This window comes from Vombatus ursinus, unplaced genomic scaffold (assembly GCF_900497805.2).
Source record: "Vombatus ursinus unplaced genomic scaffold, bare-nosed wombat genome assembly UNPS02000577.1, whole genome shotgun sequence".
Classification (NCBI taxonomy): domain Eukaryota; kingdom Metazoa; phylum Chordata; class Mammalia; order Diprotodontia; family Vombatidae; genus Vombatus; species Vombatus ursinus.
In genome coordinates this window covers 32,399,940-32,419,111 of record NW_020940355.1, presented here as the reverse complement: position 1 = coordinate 32,419,111, position 19,172 = coordinate 32,399,940, and the positions used below count along the sequence as shown (strand labels likewise).

Below are 19,172 nucleotides of genomic sequence, written 5' to 3'. Positions count from 1 at the left end.
AATGTCCTCAGAAGCCACCTAATCCAATCCCCTCATTTTACAGATTAAGAAACATCATAATGGCAACATAAATGAGTGAAAATGAATTTTTAAAATCTGAAAATCTATAGTACTCAGCACTTCAACGTTTTTGTAAAAGATTTTGGTTTTTTTGAAGCATCAGTCCTGTCTTTCATCCTACTTAGGGGTACATTTCTGGGTTTTTTTGCCCCTTTACAAGAAAAAAAGAGCAACTTATGTTGAGATGAAATATAAGCTCATTGAGGGTCATCTTTGTGTTTGCTAGCACTTAGCATATAGCTTGAGGTATAGGAGGCATATAATTCGATTGCTCAATGGAATTGAACTTCACCGGATCTTGATCCAGTAGCTTCAATTCAATTCAATAAATATTTATTAAGTCCCTACTACCTGCCAGGCATTGTGCTAAGCTGCTTGTTGTGGAGAAGCAAGTGTAGTGTAGCCTGTAATTGATTTCTGGATATGATTAGAATCCCATGCCTGAATTACTCTGTGTGATCTTTAGAAAGTCACTTTCCCTCGCTGGGCGTCAAGAATCTAATGTGCAAACTGAGAAGGGGTTGGGAATTAAATGGTCCCTTCCAGTTCTAAATCCTATGAAGTAATCCTGGGGGGAAAAAAAAAAATCAGTCACGCGGTCTAGGCTGTTTTCCCTCCGCCAACCACCAGGTGGAGGGGCCGTCACCAACTCTTCCTCTCCCCCTCACTCCCTTTTCTTCCCTTCTCTATTACTCTCTGGAAAGGGGGGAGGGGGGGAAGGTTGTTCCCGGGAGCGCGCACGTCCCAGCGATGCGCAAGGAGCGGGTACGTCGGCACCAGGAAGTAACGTCAGTCACTGGTAATGTTCGCTTTTCCTGCGCCTGAAGCGGATCAGCGAGGGCACAGCTTCCGGAGTCCGGACCTCGACTGGGCTCATGTGGACGCTGCTCCCCGCCGCGGGCTCGGCCCGAGGTAAGGATGGCGGAGGCATAGCGGCCAAACAGGCCCAAGCTGGAGTCCCCACGCAGGCCCACGGCCCTGCCCCCGTCGGCCAAAGGGAGAGCAGGGAAAGGGGAGGAGAAGAGCTGCTGGAGTAGTTGGCGGCAGGGAGGGAGCGCCGGCGGCAGTTGTGGGCTTGCGAGGCATGCCACAAATCACTCCCCCCTCCTCAGGCCGGAACAGTTTCTCCGGAAAGCCCAGTCGCTCTCCTCTGATCCTGCCCCCCCCCGCACTTATCTGATTGGTCAGGCGGCCGGAAGCCCCGCCCCTTTGAGAAGGGGCGGGGTTGACGTGACTGCAATCTCCCATTGAGCTCCCAAAAACTCTTGAGAGAGTGAGGCCGTGGTAAGCCCTCGAAAATTCCTGATCAGCTTGATGACTGAGCATGTAGCTTTACTGGGGACAATTTTTTCCTAACGAGAACAACAATAGTAAATTAGATAGGTTTTATATAGTGCTTTAAGGTTTGCAAAACACCTTACAGATGTTAGATTTTCCGATCCTCACAACAACCCTAAGAGGTCGGTGCTATTAGTATCCCTATTTTACAGATGGGAAAACTGAGAATACATCTTCCTGTACTGCAGGTCTTGTAGAATGAGTTTTAGAGGGGAAAGAAATATGTAGTTTATCATCTTTAAGTTGCTTAGGCAACTATATGGTGCAGTGGATGGAGAGCTAGACTTGGGATTCAGGACTTGAGTTCGAATCTCGTCAGACCATTTACAAGCTACTTGACTCTGGACAAGTCGCTAACTCCTTCCCATCTTGCTCCTTCTAAAATGAGCGAGCCCCTCCCAACTCTAAATCTGCTTCCCTATCTTCTCTAAGGGTGCCCTAGGTTTTTTTTGTTTGTTTTGTTTTTTTGGTAGCGGCCGCATCATTTTGTGTTATATAACAGCAGTGTAATTAAGGCCACTCACTCATAGGTACTGGGATGGATTATTTGTGATCTCATCACTGTTGGTCATCCGCTGGTGCAGATCCTTCTCATCCTTTTGATTATTCTTCAAGACTTTCTATTCTTTTATGGATACATATTTAGAAAATAGCTGTACATCTGTTATTTTCCCTCAGCCCTTTGTTCATAAATAGGATTGTTTTAAAAGAGAAGTAGCAAAGTAATTCCCACTCTCTTAAAAAAAAAAGAATCTTTGTTAATACAACATTGCATATTTTTAGTCCTAGTGCTAATTTTTAATTCATTTCCATCAAATCAGTGATAGTATTTACATTTAACTAAGTTGTTGTGAGGGCACATCTCCGATTCTGACTCCAGGTCTTATTACAGCTTTGTTCTTATCAATATAGCAAAAGATAATGCACTTTCATAAAACTAGATAGACTGACTCATTTAGAGTTTGGCCACATAGCCAGAACTTTTAGGTTAGTAGATCCTAATTAACTTGATAGTTCATGTGTACTAGTTAAAATAAAGTACAAATTGATTTTGTTAAATATTTCAGGTGGTCTGCATCCCATCATCAAGTAGGCCAGGGCTCATATTGGGTATTCAGAACCTAATTCCACCCACTTAGTTTGACACTTGAGAAAATGGGCTGAGGGTGAATTTTCTTGAGTTAAGGTCACACCTCAAATTTCTAGCATTTGAGATTAGAACCCAGTTCCTCTGATTCCCTGTCCCACTGTACCTTTGATCTGAATTTCAGTTAGTCCCACAGTACTTCAACCTGACTCCAGGACTAAATTCAATAAAGATATTGGTGATAAAGTAGCAAAAGGAGTAATATGACTGGTTCAGCAGCTCTTTGCTACTCATTTTTTGCTCTAGTTTTTCTTATTTCAAGGAAGTAATGCCAAAGACAAATTTCTTGAATAGCCCCTTGGTCTTTTTAGCTCTTCTGGTGCAACTTGTTTGCTGCCAGTAGCTGATACTGGATACTAACAGATAGTAAATATGTCTCTTAAAAAAGCAGTCTTCTGTGTATTACGATAATATAGTAGTTTTCACAACTGACCACAAGATGGCAACAGAGGACCAGCTACAAGAAAACTATTATTTGTAAAGTGTTAGCAGGCATTCATCACATTCACTGCCAACTTGGGGGATGGGGGCAGTTATTTCATATGTTTGTTTAAACAACTTTTATGAGAATAACTTTTAATTTATGATCCACCCCTGTGATTTCAGTTACTATGAGAACCTCCCACCCCACAAAGTGGAAAATCTCCCCACCAGTAGATACTATAATGCTTTTCTAATTGGCCATATTCACAGAAGCTTGAAGCCTAGTCTTCCTAACTACAAGGTCAGTCCTGTATCTGCTAGTTCTAATCTTCCTTCAGACACTTACTAGCTGTGTAACCCTAGTAGGTCCTTTAATCTCTCTGATTCTCAATTTCCTCTTCTGTAAAATGGAAATAATAATAAAACCTACCTCATAGGGTTGTTGTGAGGATCAAATGCAATAGATGTGTACATATAAATGTATGTCTGTATGTGTACATATGCCCACATATAGTGCTTTAGGACAGCTAAGTGGCACAGTGAATACAGCGCTGGGCCTGGAGTCAGAAAGCCTTGTCTTTGTGAGTTCAAATCTGGTCTCAGACACTTACTAGCTGTGTGACTCTGGGAAAGTAACTTAACCTTGTTTACCTCAGTTTCTTTATCTATCAAATGAGCTGGAGAAGGAAATGACAAACTGCGCCAGTATCTTTGTCAAGAAAACCCCAAATGAGGCCACAGAGTCAGACATGACTAGAAAACAACTGAACAAAAACATAAGAGTGCTTTGCAAAACTTAAAGTGCTATATAAATGTTTATTATGATTAATTTTATTGTATTTACAGGAAATACAGGAAAAATAAATACAGGAAACCACAACCAGATTGTGGTTACTCAGCTAAAAGCAGTTGTTGTTTTTTTTTCCCTAACCCACACAAAATGAATAAATGTTCTTCATGCTGAGTCTTCTGGCCCCACGTTAGTGTTTTATGAGCTAAATGAAATATTGGTCGATAATATTAACATTTTATGTTCATTTTTACAACTCTCAAATGTTAATTTAATACAAGCTTTCATTTCAAAAATTACCTGTTTTAACTATATGCTTGGTTGACAGTAGTTAGGATTTGCCAACATTTGAAGAAATATTTTATAGCACACTTGAGAAACTGATTTGTTAGTTGAATCATTTTAAATCAACTAAGAGAGCTATTTAAGAGAACCTTGCAATGAATGAAATGGAAAAAAATGTTTTAGTGTAACTAACTTCTTTCCTTCCTACAGTTAAAGTTTTATCAATTGGCATTTTTTGTATTATGAATGGGTTTTTTTTAAAAACATTATATATTTTTATTGATCAAGGGAATTGACTGTAGGGAGTGGTAAAGAATGATAGCTGGACAATCCTAGTACTCCAGTGATGTCTTCATATCAGATGTCAAATTTACAGGCAAAATTATCACCAGATGTCAGGCCTGCATGGATTGTGATCCTCATCATTGGAAGAAACATTCATATTGATAAGATCACAGATTCATTTGAGTATTTGATAAATACTTTTTTTTTTTACTTATCACTAACTTCTTAACCTCTCAGTGACCCAGACAACTCTGTTGCAGAGTATTTGTTGCTCTGCCTTAATACAGATTCTCCTTACTTGAAGGAGGTCCAGACCAAAAAAAGCCAATACCTTAAAACACAAATTTGATATTTCATTTGAGTGGAGAATTTCAGTAGTTTTAGCTAGCAAAAATTGTTTCTTTAAAATTATTGCTTTAGATGGAAAAATCTTTGGAATATGCTTTATGATTTCCTTAGGGGACCCTTATCGACTTTTGGTTGATGTTGATTACGTCGTTGGAAGAAAAAATTGTAGGATTCTGATTGAAGATGATCAGTCAATCAGTAGAAATCATGCCTTGTTGACTGTCAGACATTCTATGACCAACCTGGTATGTTTCTTCCTTTCTTACTATAAATTATGTAAGGTTAGTTGAGCCATATGTTTGTGAAAACAAAAGATTGTTGTGAAATTGGAGGAAAAGATTTTGTGAGGCTTCTTTTTGAGATAAAATGGTCTCCTTTCTTAATGATAGCAGAAATGAACAATTGCACCTTGTCAGAAGTGACTACTTATTTATTGATATTTTTTGATAGTCTACTCCAAATCTTCATTTAGCTTTCAAAAATTATACAAATAAATAATACATGTATGCATGCTGAAATTTATTATACTTTTTCAAAAGCCTAATGTCTGTCAGACCAGTTTGAGAATTTTATTTTAGATTCCATTATGGCATCAATCACTTTGTGTACCTTTCCTTTATAGGGAGTAAAATACTGAATCAGTGGACAGTTGCAGCACTATACTTAAGATTCAAAATTTGGACTGTTTTGGCTTCTTTGTACTTTAAAAAAAACAAATCTCTTCTTATTTCTTAAATAAAGACTGGGAGTGAATGATAACGTAGAGCTTTGTAAAATAGAACATGGTATAGTGGGAAAATATAAACATAAGAACATGGGTTCAGAGATACTTGGTATCTTGGGAGGGAGGGAGAGTCTACCACTTAAATGATGGGGCTGGGGTAGGGGGAGAACAGACCATGGACAAATTGCAACTCCTTCTATAGTAAAGGAATGTATTTGGGAAAATGGTGATTGATGAGGGTTGGATAGTGGGTATAGAAAGTATAAAAAAACTTGGAAAGGTAGAAAAGATAACATACTAGAATTACAAAGTACTACGAGCTGAGAGTATAAAGTCAAGGCATGCTGAAAATTGTTTTGAGTAAAGGAAATCGACGCATAGTCTGTTGAGAAGGAGGTAGTCTGAGGGATGATGGTGCTTCGAAGAAAAAGTGAATTGCTGAATAAAGACAACAGTTTCCAACATGAAGTATTAATGATGACTACACCATCTAGTTTATCATGAGGTTGGCTATCATCTTAGCATCTTCCTCACCAAATTTTTCAGCCTATTTTGTTTGGTATCCTTTTTCCATGTAAATTAATCTTTGATTTTATACTGTTTTTCCAATTGACATTACAGATATGTATTTATGACTTCATCATGTGTAAAAAAAAATAGTAGTATTTCTGAGTGGCAAGAAACGTTAATGCATGTGATCATTTCCAGAGTCAGGCTTCTGAAATCCCTATATTGACAATAAAAGATAATTCTAAATATGGTACATTTATTAATGAAGAAAAAATGCAGAATGGGATTCCACTACCTTTAAAGACAGGAGACAGAGTTACCTTTGGAGTCTTTGAAAGCAAATTTAGGTAAGTGCTTTTTAGATCAATATTTAAGTGGACAAACTTTCTCTCTGTAACCAAATTTTGTTTTTGTGTTTTTTAAACCTGAGTTCCTGTTTATTTTGTTTTTGATCCCCAATGCTTGTAAGACCATGCACCCAGTGTGTCAAAACAAAACAAAGTTATACAATGCAATACGAACCAGAGTCATAGAATCTCAAGAGCTGGAAGGGACCTCTGAGTCTATCTCTACCCCAAAGCCAGTGCTAATAGAGAGCTAGGGCAAGCAAATAATAAGGATTGTGTTTGTATTCCACCAATAGAAAAAGAAAGATGAGAACTTTTCAAAATGCCTACGTGAGGCCCATTAGCAGAGATCACTGCTCTCAGATTTTAAAGGTAGCGTGCTATATTCGAAGGTGAAAAATTTGAAGACAAATTGTTTGGTTCCTACATAATGCAACGCTGATATTGGAGCCACATTTGTCCAATGCATTTTTAGGTCCAGAAGTGTCATTTCTATGTTGTCTTATGTTTTGATTTTTTTTTTGGCTAAATTTAATATTTTTTTCCCCGGTTAACAAAAATTCTATTTTCTGTCCCTCCTATCTTCTCTCCCTTCTTTCCTCCTCCCACCCTCTACCCCATTGGAAAAACTAGAACTCATGTAACAAATATTCACAGTCAAAACAAATTCCCACATTGGTCATGACACCCCCACCCCCAAATATCTCCTTCTGTACCCTCAGTTCAACACCTCTATGTCAGGAGGTAGGGAGCATGCTTCCTTACTGATCTTCTGGAATCATTGCATTACATTGATCCAAGTTCTTTTGAGTATCAAGAGTGGATGAAAGTATAAGTGGATTCTTTAGGCTCTTGATTATAGTGTTTCTGGTTTTTATACATGATGAGATTTAAAATAACTTGACTCTCTTTGAACTGTAATTAACACATCTGAATGAAATGAGAGATGAAAAGTTTTTCTTTAAATTAACCAGTTTCGTGGTAGAATAGGAACTGATCTTGTTTAGTCTTTACTAAACAAGTAACCATATTTTCCAACTAGTCTATTTCTTTATCCTTCTTAAGCCCATAATAAAACTTGTGTAACTTTTTATTTCTTACAGAGTAGAATATGAACCATTGGTTGCATGTCCCTCTTGTTTAGATGTGTCTGGGAAAACTGTTTTAAATCAAGCTGTTTTACAACTTGGAGGACTTGTTGTAAACAATTGGACAGAAGAATGTACTCACCTTGTCATGGTGTCGGTTAAAGTTACTATTAAAGTAAGTTAACTATACTGTGGTGTTAAAAATTCAGTGAAGCTTAAACTTCTAGTTACCAAACATAACATTTCTCTTTGCTGTGCAAAATCATCATGCAGTTTTCTGACATAACTTCAGAGTTTGAAAGTTTGTCAAAATTAATTCCTGCTTTAGTACATCGTCTTCATTTTGAAAGCTATATCAAGCTCTGTGTTATAAAGAAGAATTAAAATTACATTGACCTTTAAGAATGTACAAGTATTCCTGACTAGGATATAGTATAAAGAAAATGCACCTTTTCAGAAACAAGAAAGGAAAGGAGAAAGAAAAGCTATGAGTAAAGCAGAGATGAAACAAGATCACCTTCGTAATTGCCAGGTGATACCCACATGCTTATGTTTTTAGGTAGAAACAAATGTCTGGGAGTGGCACTTGCTGTAGTTTATATCTTTTCTTCTGTGAAATGAATAATAATTAGCAGTTCTATGAATAATAATTAGCAGTTCTATAACCATTATGTTTAGATAACTTTCTATTTGAAATAGGTTTTTACTTGTGTTCATTTGTATAGGATTATATAAACTAGCCTCAATAATAATACATTTTGAGGAAGATTTAGGAGGTTGATCCAGTTTAAATGCTCCATTTGTCAGAAACCTTTTTATCTGGAAAGGGAACTATGAAGTTGCTTCATCCAACATCCTTGTTTTATAAATGAAGAATTATAGAGCATATATTTTACTTGTCCCAGGTTATACAGTGTATTTAGCAGGGATCCAAGCCTAGTTTCTTTCATTACAAGTTGAGTGCTTTTTTTCACTATTAGTGTGATGAAATTTTATTTTAAAAATCACTAGCCAGAAGTATTCAGTATCACTTTTAGCATATGTCTTTGTAAAATAAAAAAAAAAACTTGTATTTCTGTATTTATTAGTAAACTCTGGTCCTTTCTTACATCTGCTTATAGTATTGAAGGATTATTTTTTAATTGAATTTCTTTTTTTTTGTCAGTTTTCAAGCATTTGGTTTTTTTTCCTCCCTCCCAGCATCATCCCACCAAAAAAAAAAAAGAAGGAAGACCCTTGTGAGAAATATGCAATAAGTAGTTAAGTAGGACAGAGTTCCATAGTGGTCATATCCAAAAATATGTGTCTTATTCTGGATGTTGAGTCCATAATAAAAATAATATAGCTAGCATTTGTATAGTGTTGTGAAGTTTGCAAAGCATATTACATAGGGTATCTCACCACAACAAATCTGTGAGGTAGGTGCTCTTGTCATCCCCATTTCTTGGATGAGGAAACTGTCAGGACATGAATAACATTTCTCCTCATCAGTCATCTGGAGTCATATCTGGTCATTATGTTAACTATCCTAGAATTTAAAAATATAATCCAGTTCTCTCAATGTACATGTAAGGAAACTGAGTCCCAGAGAGGCACAGTGACTTGCCTGTGGTCATGAATGAAGTAAGGAGCAAGGTCAGTATTCTAAAGTGTCAGTCTTAAAATCTAATGCTTGTCCAAGTACATCATGGCTATTTTTATTCTTTTACCTTCTACTTGGAGACAAATAAAGCTGGTTTTTTTGGGGGGGGTGAGATGGAGAGGGGTTATATTTAGGCTTTGTGAAAGACAGTGAAACTGCAAAATCTCTTAACTCTGATCTTAAAATTGCAGGATCATAGATTTAGCAAGCTAGAGGGATCCTGAGAGATGACCCAGACCAGTCCCCTTATTTTAAAAATTGAAGCTCAAAAAGTAATTGACTTGCCCAAGGTCACACAGATAAGTAGCATAGCAGAGCTGGGAGCTGAACCTAGGTCTCCAGATATCAATTCTAATTCTCTTTCCACTGCACTATATCTTTGACTGCTGTTCAGCATATTATCTATGGAATTATGCACAGTATGAATACTGGAAATAAGCAGCAGTGATTTGTTGACTCCAGTTGAGTTGGTTTTCTCTTTTTTCCCCCTTAATAATCTAAAGGAGCCATAGGATTAAACATTATTTCAAATGCAAGTTAGAGCCCTTGTTCTATGTGGTATCTTGAAGCCTTTACAGAGAGTAAATTAAAGTTTTATTTTTTAAAAATATTCTAATGAAAAAAATTCCGTCCTAAAATAGGATGTGTCATTGACTTTTAGCTCCTCTCATTATTGAAGAAAGGTAAGCTGTATGGTTATTTGGGGAGCAGCCTGTTCTCTGTTGCTGAGGAACATGAAGTTGAAAATCTTTCCCTCAGATAAGTCTTCTGTTATCTTTGTGTTATATACAAATTTGGGATGCATTCTTAATGTTCGTTAGCCACTATTCTTAGTTTTTTGGTAATGATAGCTAATAAACAAATTTATTTCTCTCCTTCTAGACAATATGTGCACTGATTTGTGGTTGTCCTATTGTAAAACCAGATTATTTTACTGAATTTCTCAAAGCCATTCAGACAAAGAAACAGCCTCCAAAACCTGAAAGGTGAAGTATATTTTCATGATCACATTAAGGAAAGGTTGGCTTAAAATATAATCTCAGTTTTAATCATTAATGAAGACATAAAAATTGATATATTTGCACTTTCATACAATTTAGAGCTAGCAGGGACCTTAAAAGTCATCTAGTCCAACCTCTTCATTATATAGATTTAGAGAAATTATATAACTTGAATAAGATCATACAAGGTAGTAAGTGACAGAGTCAGGATTTGAACCCAGGTCCTCTAATTCCAAATCCTGTATTCTTTCTGCCATATAGTAGAACCCTGTTTACCATAGTATAAAGGAGTTGTCTTATTTTTGTTGTGGTTTTAAAACATTTCTATAAAACAAATATAAAGTACCTGACTTGGAAAAAATAAATTGAGGGCTGTGATTAGATATTCAAAAGGAGATGGTATATTGATTACAAAAGTATTACCTGAGACAGTTACATTGACTTTTCCAAAACCCTACATCTTAACAGAATTTGGATGGGATTTATGATTCTTATTGAGGCAAAAAGTGTGGGACAATATAGTGGACCAAGAGTCAAGATATGACCTGGGTCATAGAGGAAAGACAATTTTTAAGTATTGTAAGTTATATTCTGGGAATCTTACATCTTACTTGGTAGCAGATTGCCTGAGAAAATTTAGGAGCATGAGGAATTATTTTTTTGACTATGATCAATTTAGTTTAGTGGTTGTAATTTACAAAGCAACATATAGCACTTCATAATTTGTTTCTACCCTAAGCAGGCTTGAGAACTATAACTGTAATTTTATGGTTGTCCTGCAGCCTAAATGCCAAGAGACAGGATGCATTCTGTAAATAAATCTCTGTGTGTATGTATACATATAAATGTAAATATACACACATATATCCTGAAAAAGGTATCTGCAAATTGAATTTCAGCTTATTAGATCCTATTTTCTTATCATTATGAAATAGTCATTTATTATATTCAATTTCTACATAAGATTTTTATCTCCAGTATATTTCTTTTTGTATAAAATGGTGATTATTCCCACCTGTCCTTTAAGTCTCAGCTAAAATCCCATTCTACAGGAAGCCTTTCTGAACCTCTCTTAATTCTAGAACTTTTCTCTTGCTTATTTATTTCCTATTTATCCTGAATATAGCTAGTTTGAACGTATTTGTTTGCTTGTTGTCTCCCTGTTAAATTGTAAGCTTCTTGAGGGCAAGGATTGTGTTTTATCTTTTTGTTTCTCGTCAGTGTTCAGCACAGTGCCTGACTTATAGTAGACACTTGATAAATATTTATTTACTGACTGTCACATAGAAGACTAGGATTTGATTCTCTGATGGGGAGATACAAATGTTTTTAGATAAGTAGCTTAGTATGGTGGAATATGTTCTGGGTTTGGAGTCAGAGGACTTAGATTTAAATCCAAATTCTCCCACTTATTGTTTTTATGTTTTTGAGGAACTCATTTAACTTCTCTGGGCCTCAGTTTCCTCATCTGTAAAATGAGGGAGTTGGAATGCCCCTTAAAGCTTTAAATCTACATGCATTACATATTTTTGTTTTCCTAGATCAATGCATCAGTCAACATTTATTAAGTGCCTGCTGTGCTTTAGGCACTGTGCTAAATGCTGGGGATAAAAATACAAAAAAGAAAGATAGTTCCTGCCCCCCTTAAGGAATTTACAGTCTAATACGGGAAGATAACACCCAAAAGGAAGCTGAAAAAAAAAAAATGGGGCCAAGGAGATGGTGGAAAAGTCCCGGAGTAGTGCAGCCAGGTCAGAAATGAGATGTTTTGTCCTGGAGGTTTTGGAGTTCATGGCTCTGCCCTCCAATCTGAGGGATAAGAGGGTGGTGGTGAGTTTGAATTCTGAGGCAAATGGGATCTTGTAATGAGCTTCCTTGGGTATGGTGGAAAATTCAGTTCAATTCATTTCATTAAACGTTTATTAAGCACTTGCTGTATGATAGGCACTGTGCTTAGAGCTGGAGATACACATAGGAAAAAGAAAGACAGTCCTTGCCTTCAAGGAGCTTACAGTCTAATGGGGGAAAACAGAACACAAAAGGCTGCTGGAAAGCACGGGGAGGCTAGAGGGGATTTGACTCCAGAAGCATCTTTTCCCCATGAGTTTAAGCCAAGCAGAGCTGCAAATGGAGAGTGAACTAAGAAGTCCCAGAGTAGTGCAGCCAGTGAGAAATCAGGGTGCTAGGCAGGCTAACAAAAGATTCCATTTTAATAGTTTTGAAAGGCAACCAGTAGGATTCATGACTGATTCAATAATGGTCAGTGTTAACACAAATATTTTCACATACTCTAAATAACTTGCTTAGTTTATTCTTTAATATATTGTGAGCTTTTTGGTGACAGGAACCATGCTTTCCTTATTCTTGTACTTCCCCCCAACATCTGGAACAGTGCGTTGCACCTCTATACTTATTAAGTACTCATTGATGAATGAACGACTGAATTAATGTTCTTACTGTATGTGTTTTGTTTATTGCAGACTGTAAGCTCCTTGGGCAGTTTTTTAACTTTCAGACTTTAGTAACTTATGTTGCATACCTATCAGGATATGAGAAATAAACTGTAGACAGCATGTAAAGACAAACTGAAACCTCTTCACAGCTCAACTTAGAGAAGCCATAGGACACTTATATACCTGCATAACTCTAATAGCCTTTTTTGCTACGGTTTCTGAAATAATTCATTTACTACAGTGATTTTATAAAGAGTACTACCAACATACATACATTCCTACATATATACACACAGCAACTTGGTATAAGGGCTCAGTGCTCGACACAACATAAAATTGAAAATGCTCCCTGTTCTCAAGGGACATACATTCTTTTTAAGCTAAAGAAAATTCACAGCAGGTATCTTCTCTGAGCTCAAAAGGAATAGGCAAAGGGATTTATGTGGTTTAAAAAACATGTAGGTTTTGCTACTTTTTCTCTTTTGGGAAGAAAAGTACAGGGTATTAGGAAGGTGGAAGGCTGCAGAAATGGTAAGAGAATGGGGAAAAAGTATGGACAAAGATAAGAAGGAAGGACAGGAAGAAATCCAAGGGACAACATTAAGGAAGATACAAATTGGTAAAAAGGCAGCTTATTTGTGTGGTGCCAGCTGGATTGGTTTAGCAGTTTTCCCTAATGCTCTCTGACCAATTCCTCTTTTAGTCCAAACTGGTATCTCCTTGGAGGAAATATTTATCTCTGGCATCTATTATGTCGTCATATGCAAAAAAGCTTATCTTGTTATTTCAGTGTTTGTAGTCATCATGTCCCTGGAGAAGTAGAGCCATCTTATTGTTTGAATAGTCACAATTATCAAACTAGCAGCACTTTAGATTGTATATTATTTTAATATAATTCACTTGTTCTTACAGTTTTTATCCTCCCATTGATGAACCTGCTATTAATAATGAAAATCTGGATCTATCAAGGCGTAAAGAAAGAAAACAAATATTCAGTGGGAAAACTTTTATATTTTTAAATGCCAAACAGGTAATACCAATGAACTTTTGGGAGGGAGAGGGGAAAGAGGTGTCTGGCCCTTTGATTTTAATGGCATAGGAAATTTCCCCTACTAAGGTAGAGGGGGAGCTGTTCTGCAACTTAGAAACTTGAGAGAATCACCTGAGAGGTTAGGTGACTTGCCCAGGGTTACGCAGACAGCATATGTCAGAGGTAGGAGTTGAACCTTGGTGTTATTGACCCAGAGGCCATATAATAGTATCTCCTGTGCTTTGTTGTCTCTGCCTTCCTTATTAGGGGGATACAAACACACAAAGTATTACAATTCTTCTCTATGTATCAGTAATAACAATTTTTATGCATGTCATGGACGAATTTGACATTTTAAAAGACTTGCTAAGGATTATTTTTGGTTCTATCACTAGGTAGAATTTTTGGTAATCAGTATTGCTGCTCCATTTTGAGCCTCTGCACAATATAATCATGTTTATTAATATCTGGTTTTTGAACAGGCTGTATAAAAGAAAAGTATTGACAGTGGGAGCTGCATGTAAAGTAAAAGAACTTTACTAGGTGTCAGGAAACTTGAGTTCTCATCATCTCAGTTACTAAGGCAAGTCACTGAACCTCTTTGTGCCTTATTTCCCTCATCTATAAAATAGGGATGAAAATAGCATTTAGCAGATTGTCTAGCTACTGAGTTATATAGCAGGTAGGCACCCAATATATATTTATTTTTATGAGTGATTGTTGTATCTACTTTAAAAGGTTATTGTGAGATCAAATTAGATAATGGATATTGATATGCTTAGTAGTATAATAAAATTCTATACCAATGCAAGATAGTACTTAATTCTAAGTGAGTTTCTCTAAATTTGTTTTTTGGATTGTCATTAAAGGTTGCTAGCCACTCTTTCAGAATTCTGCAAAAATAATAATTATAATTTGGGGCTTTGAGAGAAATTGCAATTGAGGAAGCTTTTTGTGTGTGTGGTTTTTTTGTTTTTGTTTTCTGGTCTAAACCTGTGATTCTACTGCAATAGAAGCTCCCTTCACCACTGCAGATCTGTAAATTTAAAAGTTACCTGGAACAGAGAGGTTAAGTGACTTGTCTATGGTTACACAGCTAGACTGTATCAAAGAAAGGATTTCTAGGCCTCCCAGGCTCTTAAGGCCAGCCTTTAAGCCACTACTAGGCCATATTGTGCATCAGAGGAGCCATGTTGTTTTCCATTCATCATGCTGTTCTTGGTAAGAGCTATGAGAGTAATATGTACACTAAAGTAAAACAAAAGCACAACAGAAAGTACCTTTATCAAGTTTAGAGTTAAGTAACCTAAGTGATAGTCAGATTAATTGAGCAGTGGTTGTCAGATCAGCATTGGCCACATTTCTGAAAAAGAGAGGCACCAAGATTCCTTATTAGATTGTCATTTAATGCCAAAATAGACATTTTGGTATAAATAATGTAAGAATATTCAACAGGAATGAATTACAATCAGCTTATTTTTTTTCCTCAAAAAATTTAAATTTTAGCATAAGAAATTGAGACCAGCAATTCTTCTTGGAGGTGGAGAAGCTAAATTGGCAACAGAGGAAGATAAAGAAGCTGTTTCTTCTTTTTTAACTCCTGGAACATGTATTGTTGATGCAGGATTAACAAATTCACAGGTTTTAGAACCTGATTCTGTGAGAAAATGGATTCGTTCAATTATGGATATGCTTCAAAGGTATAAAATTGCTCTTTGATAATAGAACAGTAGATATATGCAAGGTCATTGCAATCTTGCTCCATTTCTCAACAGAAATATAGAAAGAAACATGAGGTAACAGTGAAGGGACTCAAAACTAGCAGTTTAAGCGGTTAGTATGCTAAAATTGGTACATTTTAACATCACAGACATTTTTTTCTTTTGTGCTGTAATGTTCTTTATCCTCTCTGGCATGAATCCATAAGTCAGATGAATTTTACAGGAACTTAACTTTTTAAGTTTTAGGGTGGAATGTATAATAATTGAGGAAAGATTATTCTGTTGAAATCCTCAAGTTGGAGACAAAATTTTACCTGAATTTCCCTACAATTAAAGTAAATTCACTTCTCAGTTGTCATCACCCATTGCAAAAAAATGCTTACTTATAATCAATACATAGGCAGAAATGAGAAGCATGATGAACAATGAAGTTGGTATCTTGAAATTATGTCTGTCATCACTGTGGGGAAAAATAAGTCACACACAGTAGGTGGTTAGTGGTTAGTGATGATGGAGACTGTAGGAAGAGCCCTGTTGGAGTGCAGAGAGGATCCCCCATAATAAATCACTCCTAGGTAATGCTCTTAAGTTTTAAAAAGCCCTTTCCTCATAACTACCTGAGGCAGTACAAGCATTAATTCTCATTTTGTGAAAGGAGCACTTGAAATCTAGGGAGATCAAGCAACTTCCATAGTCATGCAGCTTAATTAAAGTCACTGATAGTTTTAGAATGTTGTTACTCCTACTAAAATCTCTTATCTTTAATAGCCAGCATCTTAGAGCCATCCCTGAAGCAGAAATTGGATTGGCAGTTATTTTCATGTCCACAGAGACATATTGCAATCCTGGTGCAGGTAACTGAAACACTATTTAAAATTTTTTTTCAATCTTTTTTGTGAAGTAGATTTATCTGAATTTGAGACATTACTCCTCTACTTGACAGGGTAAGATAATTTAGCCTTCCTGCATTTTTTGTTTTCCTGTTTTTGTTCTTTTAAGATGGCATAGAACTATATTGCTGTTGGCTCAGAGGCTTTTTTTACTAACTCATCTTATAACTATTTGTACTGTAGTTGTTGTACTGCTTCCCAAGGCAGTCGATTCCAGTTTTGGACAGCAAGCAGTTTATTTACTTGTCCACAACTTGTACATATTAATCTTACGTGGTATGATCTCATCCTTTCTGAATGTGCTTCACCTTTTCAATATTATTACTAGAATCTCATGTCCAGAACACAGTATTTCAAATGTGGTCTGATTACAAAAAAGCATACCACTGCTGTCACCTACCTTGTACCAGACTCTCAAGCACCTTCGGAAGTTGAATTTTTGATTGTCGTGTCATGATGTTGACTCATACTGAGCTTGTGGGTCACTGAAACCCCCAGATCTTTTTGACATGAACCCCTGTCTGACTTCCCCCATCCTGTATTCCTGAAAGTTGATTTTTTTTTTAACCCAGGTGTAGTGTAGACCTTTAATGTTATGCCTATAAATTTTATCTTTATAAATTTGGCTCAGCTTGCTAGCCTGACAAGATCTTTTTTTGGCTTTTGACTGTGCATCCAATTTGTTAGCTCTCCCACGTAGTTCCATAGATTTAATTTAATTTAATTTTAATTTAATCCATAGATTTCATAAGTGTGCCATCTGCAGCTTTGTGAAGAAAATACAACTTGTGCCCCTTGACCTTCTCTACTACTTTGTAGCTGATATTATGGGTTGGGAAATGACTATGTGGGTTAATTAGCAAGAGATAAGAAGGGAAATGGTAAACATGACAACTTGGTTAAGATGTTGACACCCTGGTAATTTTTTTTTCTTTTAATTCCTGAAAAGTCTGATCAGTGTTATTTTTTGGAGGGTTTTTTTTGTTTTGTTTTGTTTTTTTTGATAGAGAATGACTTTCCTTTGTAGATTAAGACTGACCTAGAAATGATCTGTACATACGAAAAGGAGTTGAAAGGTCTGAGTCTGCCCTGCTCCATTTAAGGGCAGCTGCCTCTTAATTTCCTATTCAGAACTCCTGGGGAGGGATTGATCTGGAGCAGGGGTTATTAATTTTATTTTTTATGTCATGGACCCCTTTGGTATTCTCGTGAAGCCCATGGACCCTATTTCAGAATCATGTTTGTTGCCTACATTCAAAATTGAAGGAAATAGTAAATTTCAGTTAGAGGTTAGTGCAAATAAATGTGATTTTTTTTGCTAAGTTCCCTGAAAGCTTCCTTTCTATGAACACCTCTTTAAGGACTCCTAAGCTGGAATATCTTATATGTAGGGGTAGAATAATTCTCTTATACATAGCATAGATCCTCAGAGTTGGAAAGAGTCAAAGATGTAGGATCATAGATTTAGAGCTTGAAGAAACCTTGGAAGCCATTTAATCCAACCCCCTTATTTTTCAAATGAGGTAATTGAGGCCTAGAAAACTTATTTAATCCTACTTCTGTCTGAACAAGAATTTCCTCCACAGTATCTTTTGATTACTGTTCATTAAGTCCTCTCTAATTGTTAAATAGTTTTGCCTTCTGGGACTAAGCGAAACAACCTTACATCTCCTTCATATGAAAAATTTTCAACTACATGAAGACATAGCAGTCATATTCTCCCCCCCCACACACACACACATCTGAAGGCTAAATATCCTCACTTTCTTTAACCAATCCAAGTAGATAGAAAAGAGACAACAGGGAACATTCACCAAACTGTAAAGGTAAGCATCACTATATGGTATAATATCCCTGTGAAGATTAAAAATCTGACCTCTTTTCTTTTCTCTTGGGAGACAAAGAAGTCTCAAAGGTTTTCTTGACTCCATCCCACCCCTTCCAAAAATATGAGTATTCTTTCTAAAAATGAAATCTTTATCTCTGACTTGTAAAGAATGCAGTATCAGTGACAGATGTCCTTTTTGTAAGTTAAATCTCACATAAGGAATATGCCATGTAATGTTACCCTGATTTGGTATCATTTTGCAATAGCATTATTAATGCATTTTAACCTAACCCTACTGTAAAGCCACAAAACTCTGCCTCATTTGGCAAGTCATCCATTTATATAACATTGTTCTCATGAAAAGAACTAAGCTTAAATGTTACCTGTGATGTGGTTTCAAGGAATTTAGAATAGAGGGGGTCTTAGATAATCTGAGTAGCTCTCTTCATTTTACAAATAAGGAAACTCAGGCCCATACATAGGAAATGACCTGCCCAAGCCCCACTGGTAATAAGAGGGGCACTAGAATTCAAACCAAGGACTCTGACTAAATCCAGGTCACTTCCACCCAGAAATCAGTTAACCATGTTAAGCAGGTTATTACTAGAGTAGCCTAAGTACTGATTCATTTTTAATTGATTTGATTAAAATAAATCCAGTCTTAATTACCATCCAGTAAGAAGCATTAAGAACATAACCAATGTTACTAGCAGCAGATTATCCCATTCATTTGTCTGTGCATGCAGTATTAACTTCATGTGAGTAGATATAAGTGTCTGTTGTGTGTCAACTTGTTACCATGAGGTATGAGGAATGACTTAGAGGTATTCATTATTTTATTTCTTTTCATGTGTAATTTATAGGATTGACTCCAACTCCGAGGCCAAGTCTTTCTCAGAATGTAATGGTAAATGAAACCATAATGCCAGGCACCACAATGAATATCACAGCATGTATACCTGACACAGAATCAGAACATGCAGATACTTGGTAAAGTTTCTTTGTAAATGTACTGGATTTTTTTCTTTTTCTGAGATGTTATTTTATTAATAAATTAATAGCATATATAGGAGTCTCTAACACCCAGAACAATTAAGTTGCTAATATCATTTTAAAACTATCTTACTACTATATAAATATTCTAATCACCTTTAACTTTCTAGTAACTTTGTCTCTCAGAAAATAAACTTGAGAAATACAAACAGAGATACTGATCAAGAGAAAATTATTTCTTATTCTTTGAAAATATATGTATTTCGGGA

General features: G+C 36.2%; 1 protein-coding gene across 2 annotated transcripts in view; it reads left to right on the top strand.

Moving 5' to 3' along the window:
- Nucleotides 1–850: 850 nt before the first annotated feature.
- NBN (nibrin) overlaps nt 851–19,172 on the top strand; it is a 44,859-nt gene continuing 26,537 nt past the window's right edge. The window contains exons 1-9 of one of the 2 annotated variants that reach the window (XM_027843447.1): nt 851–972; nt 4,788–4,921; nt 6,109–6,257; nt 7,361–7,520; nt 9,870–9,973; nt 13,354–13,471; nt 14,978–15,171; nt 15,961–16,046; nt 18,774–18,900. In XM_027843447.1, the coding sequence (XP_027699248.1) occupies nt 936–972; nt 4,788–4,921; nt 6,109–6,257; nt 7,361–7,520; nt 9,870–9,973; nt 13,354–13,471; nt 14,978–15,171; nt 15,961–16,046; nt 18,774–18,900 (1,109 nt within the window). In that variant the 5' untranslated portion in view covers nt 851–935. The remainder of the gene's footprint in view (nt 973–4,787; nt 4,922–6,108; nt 6,258–7,360; nt 7,521–9,869; nt 9,974–13,353; nt 13,472–14,977; nt 15,172–15,960; nt 16,047–18,773; nt 18,901–19,172) is intronic. The other variant, XM_027843513.1, reaches the window with a different exon arrangement.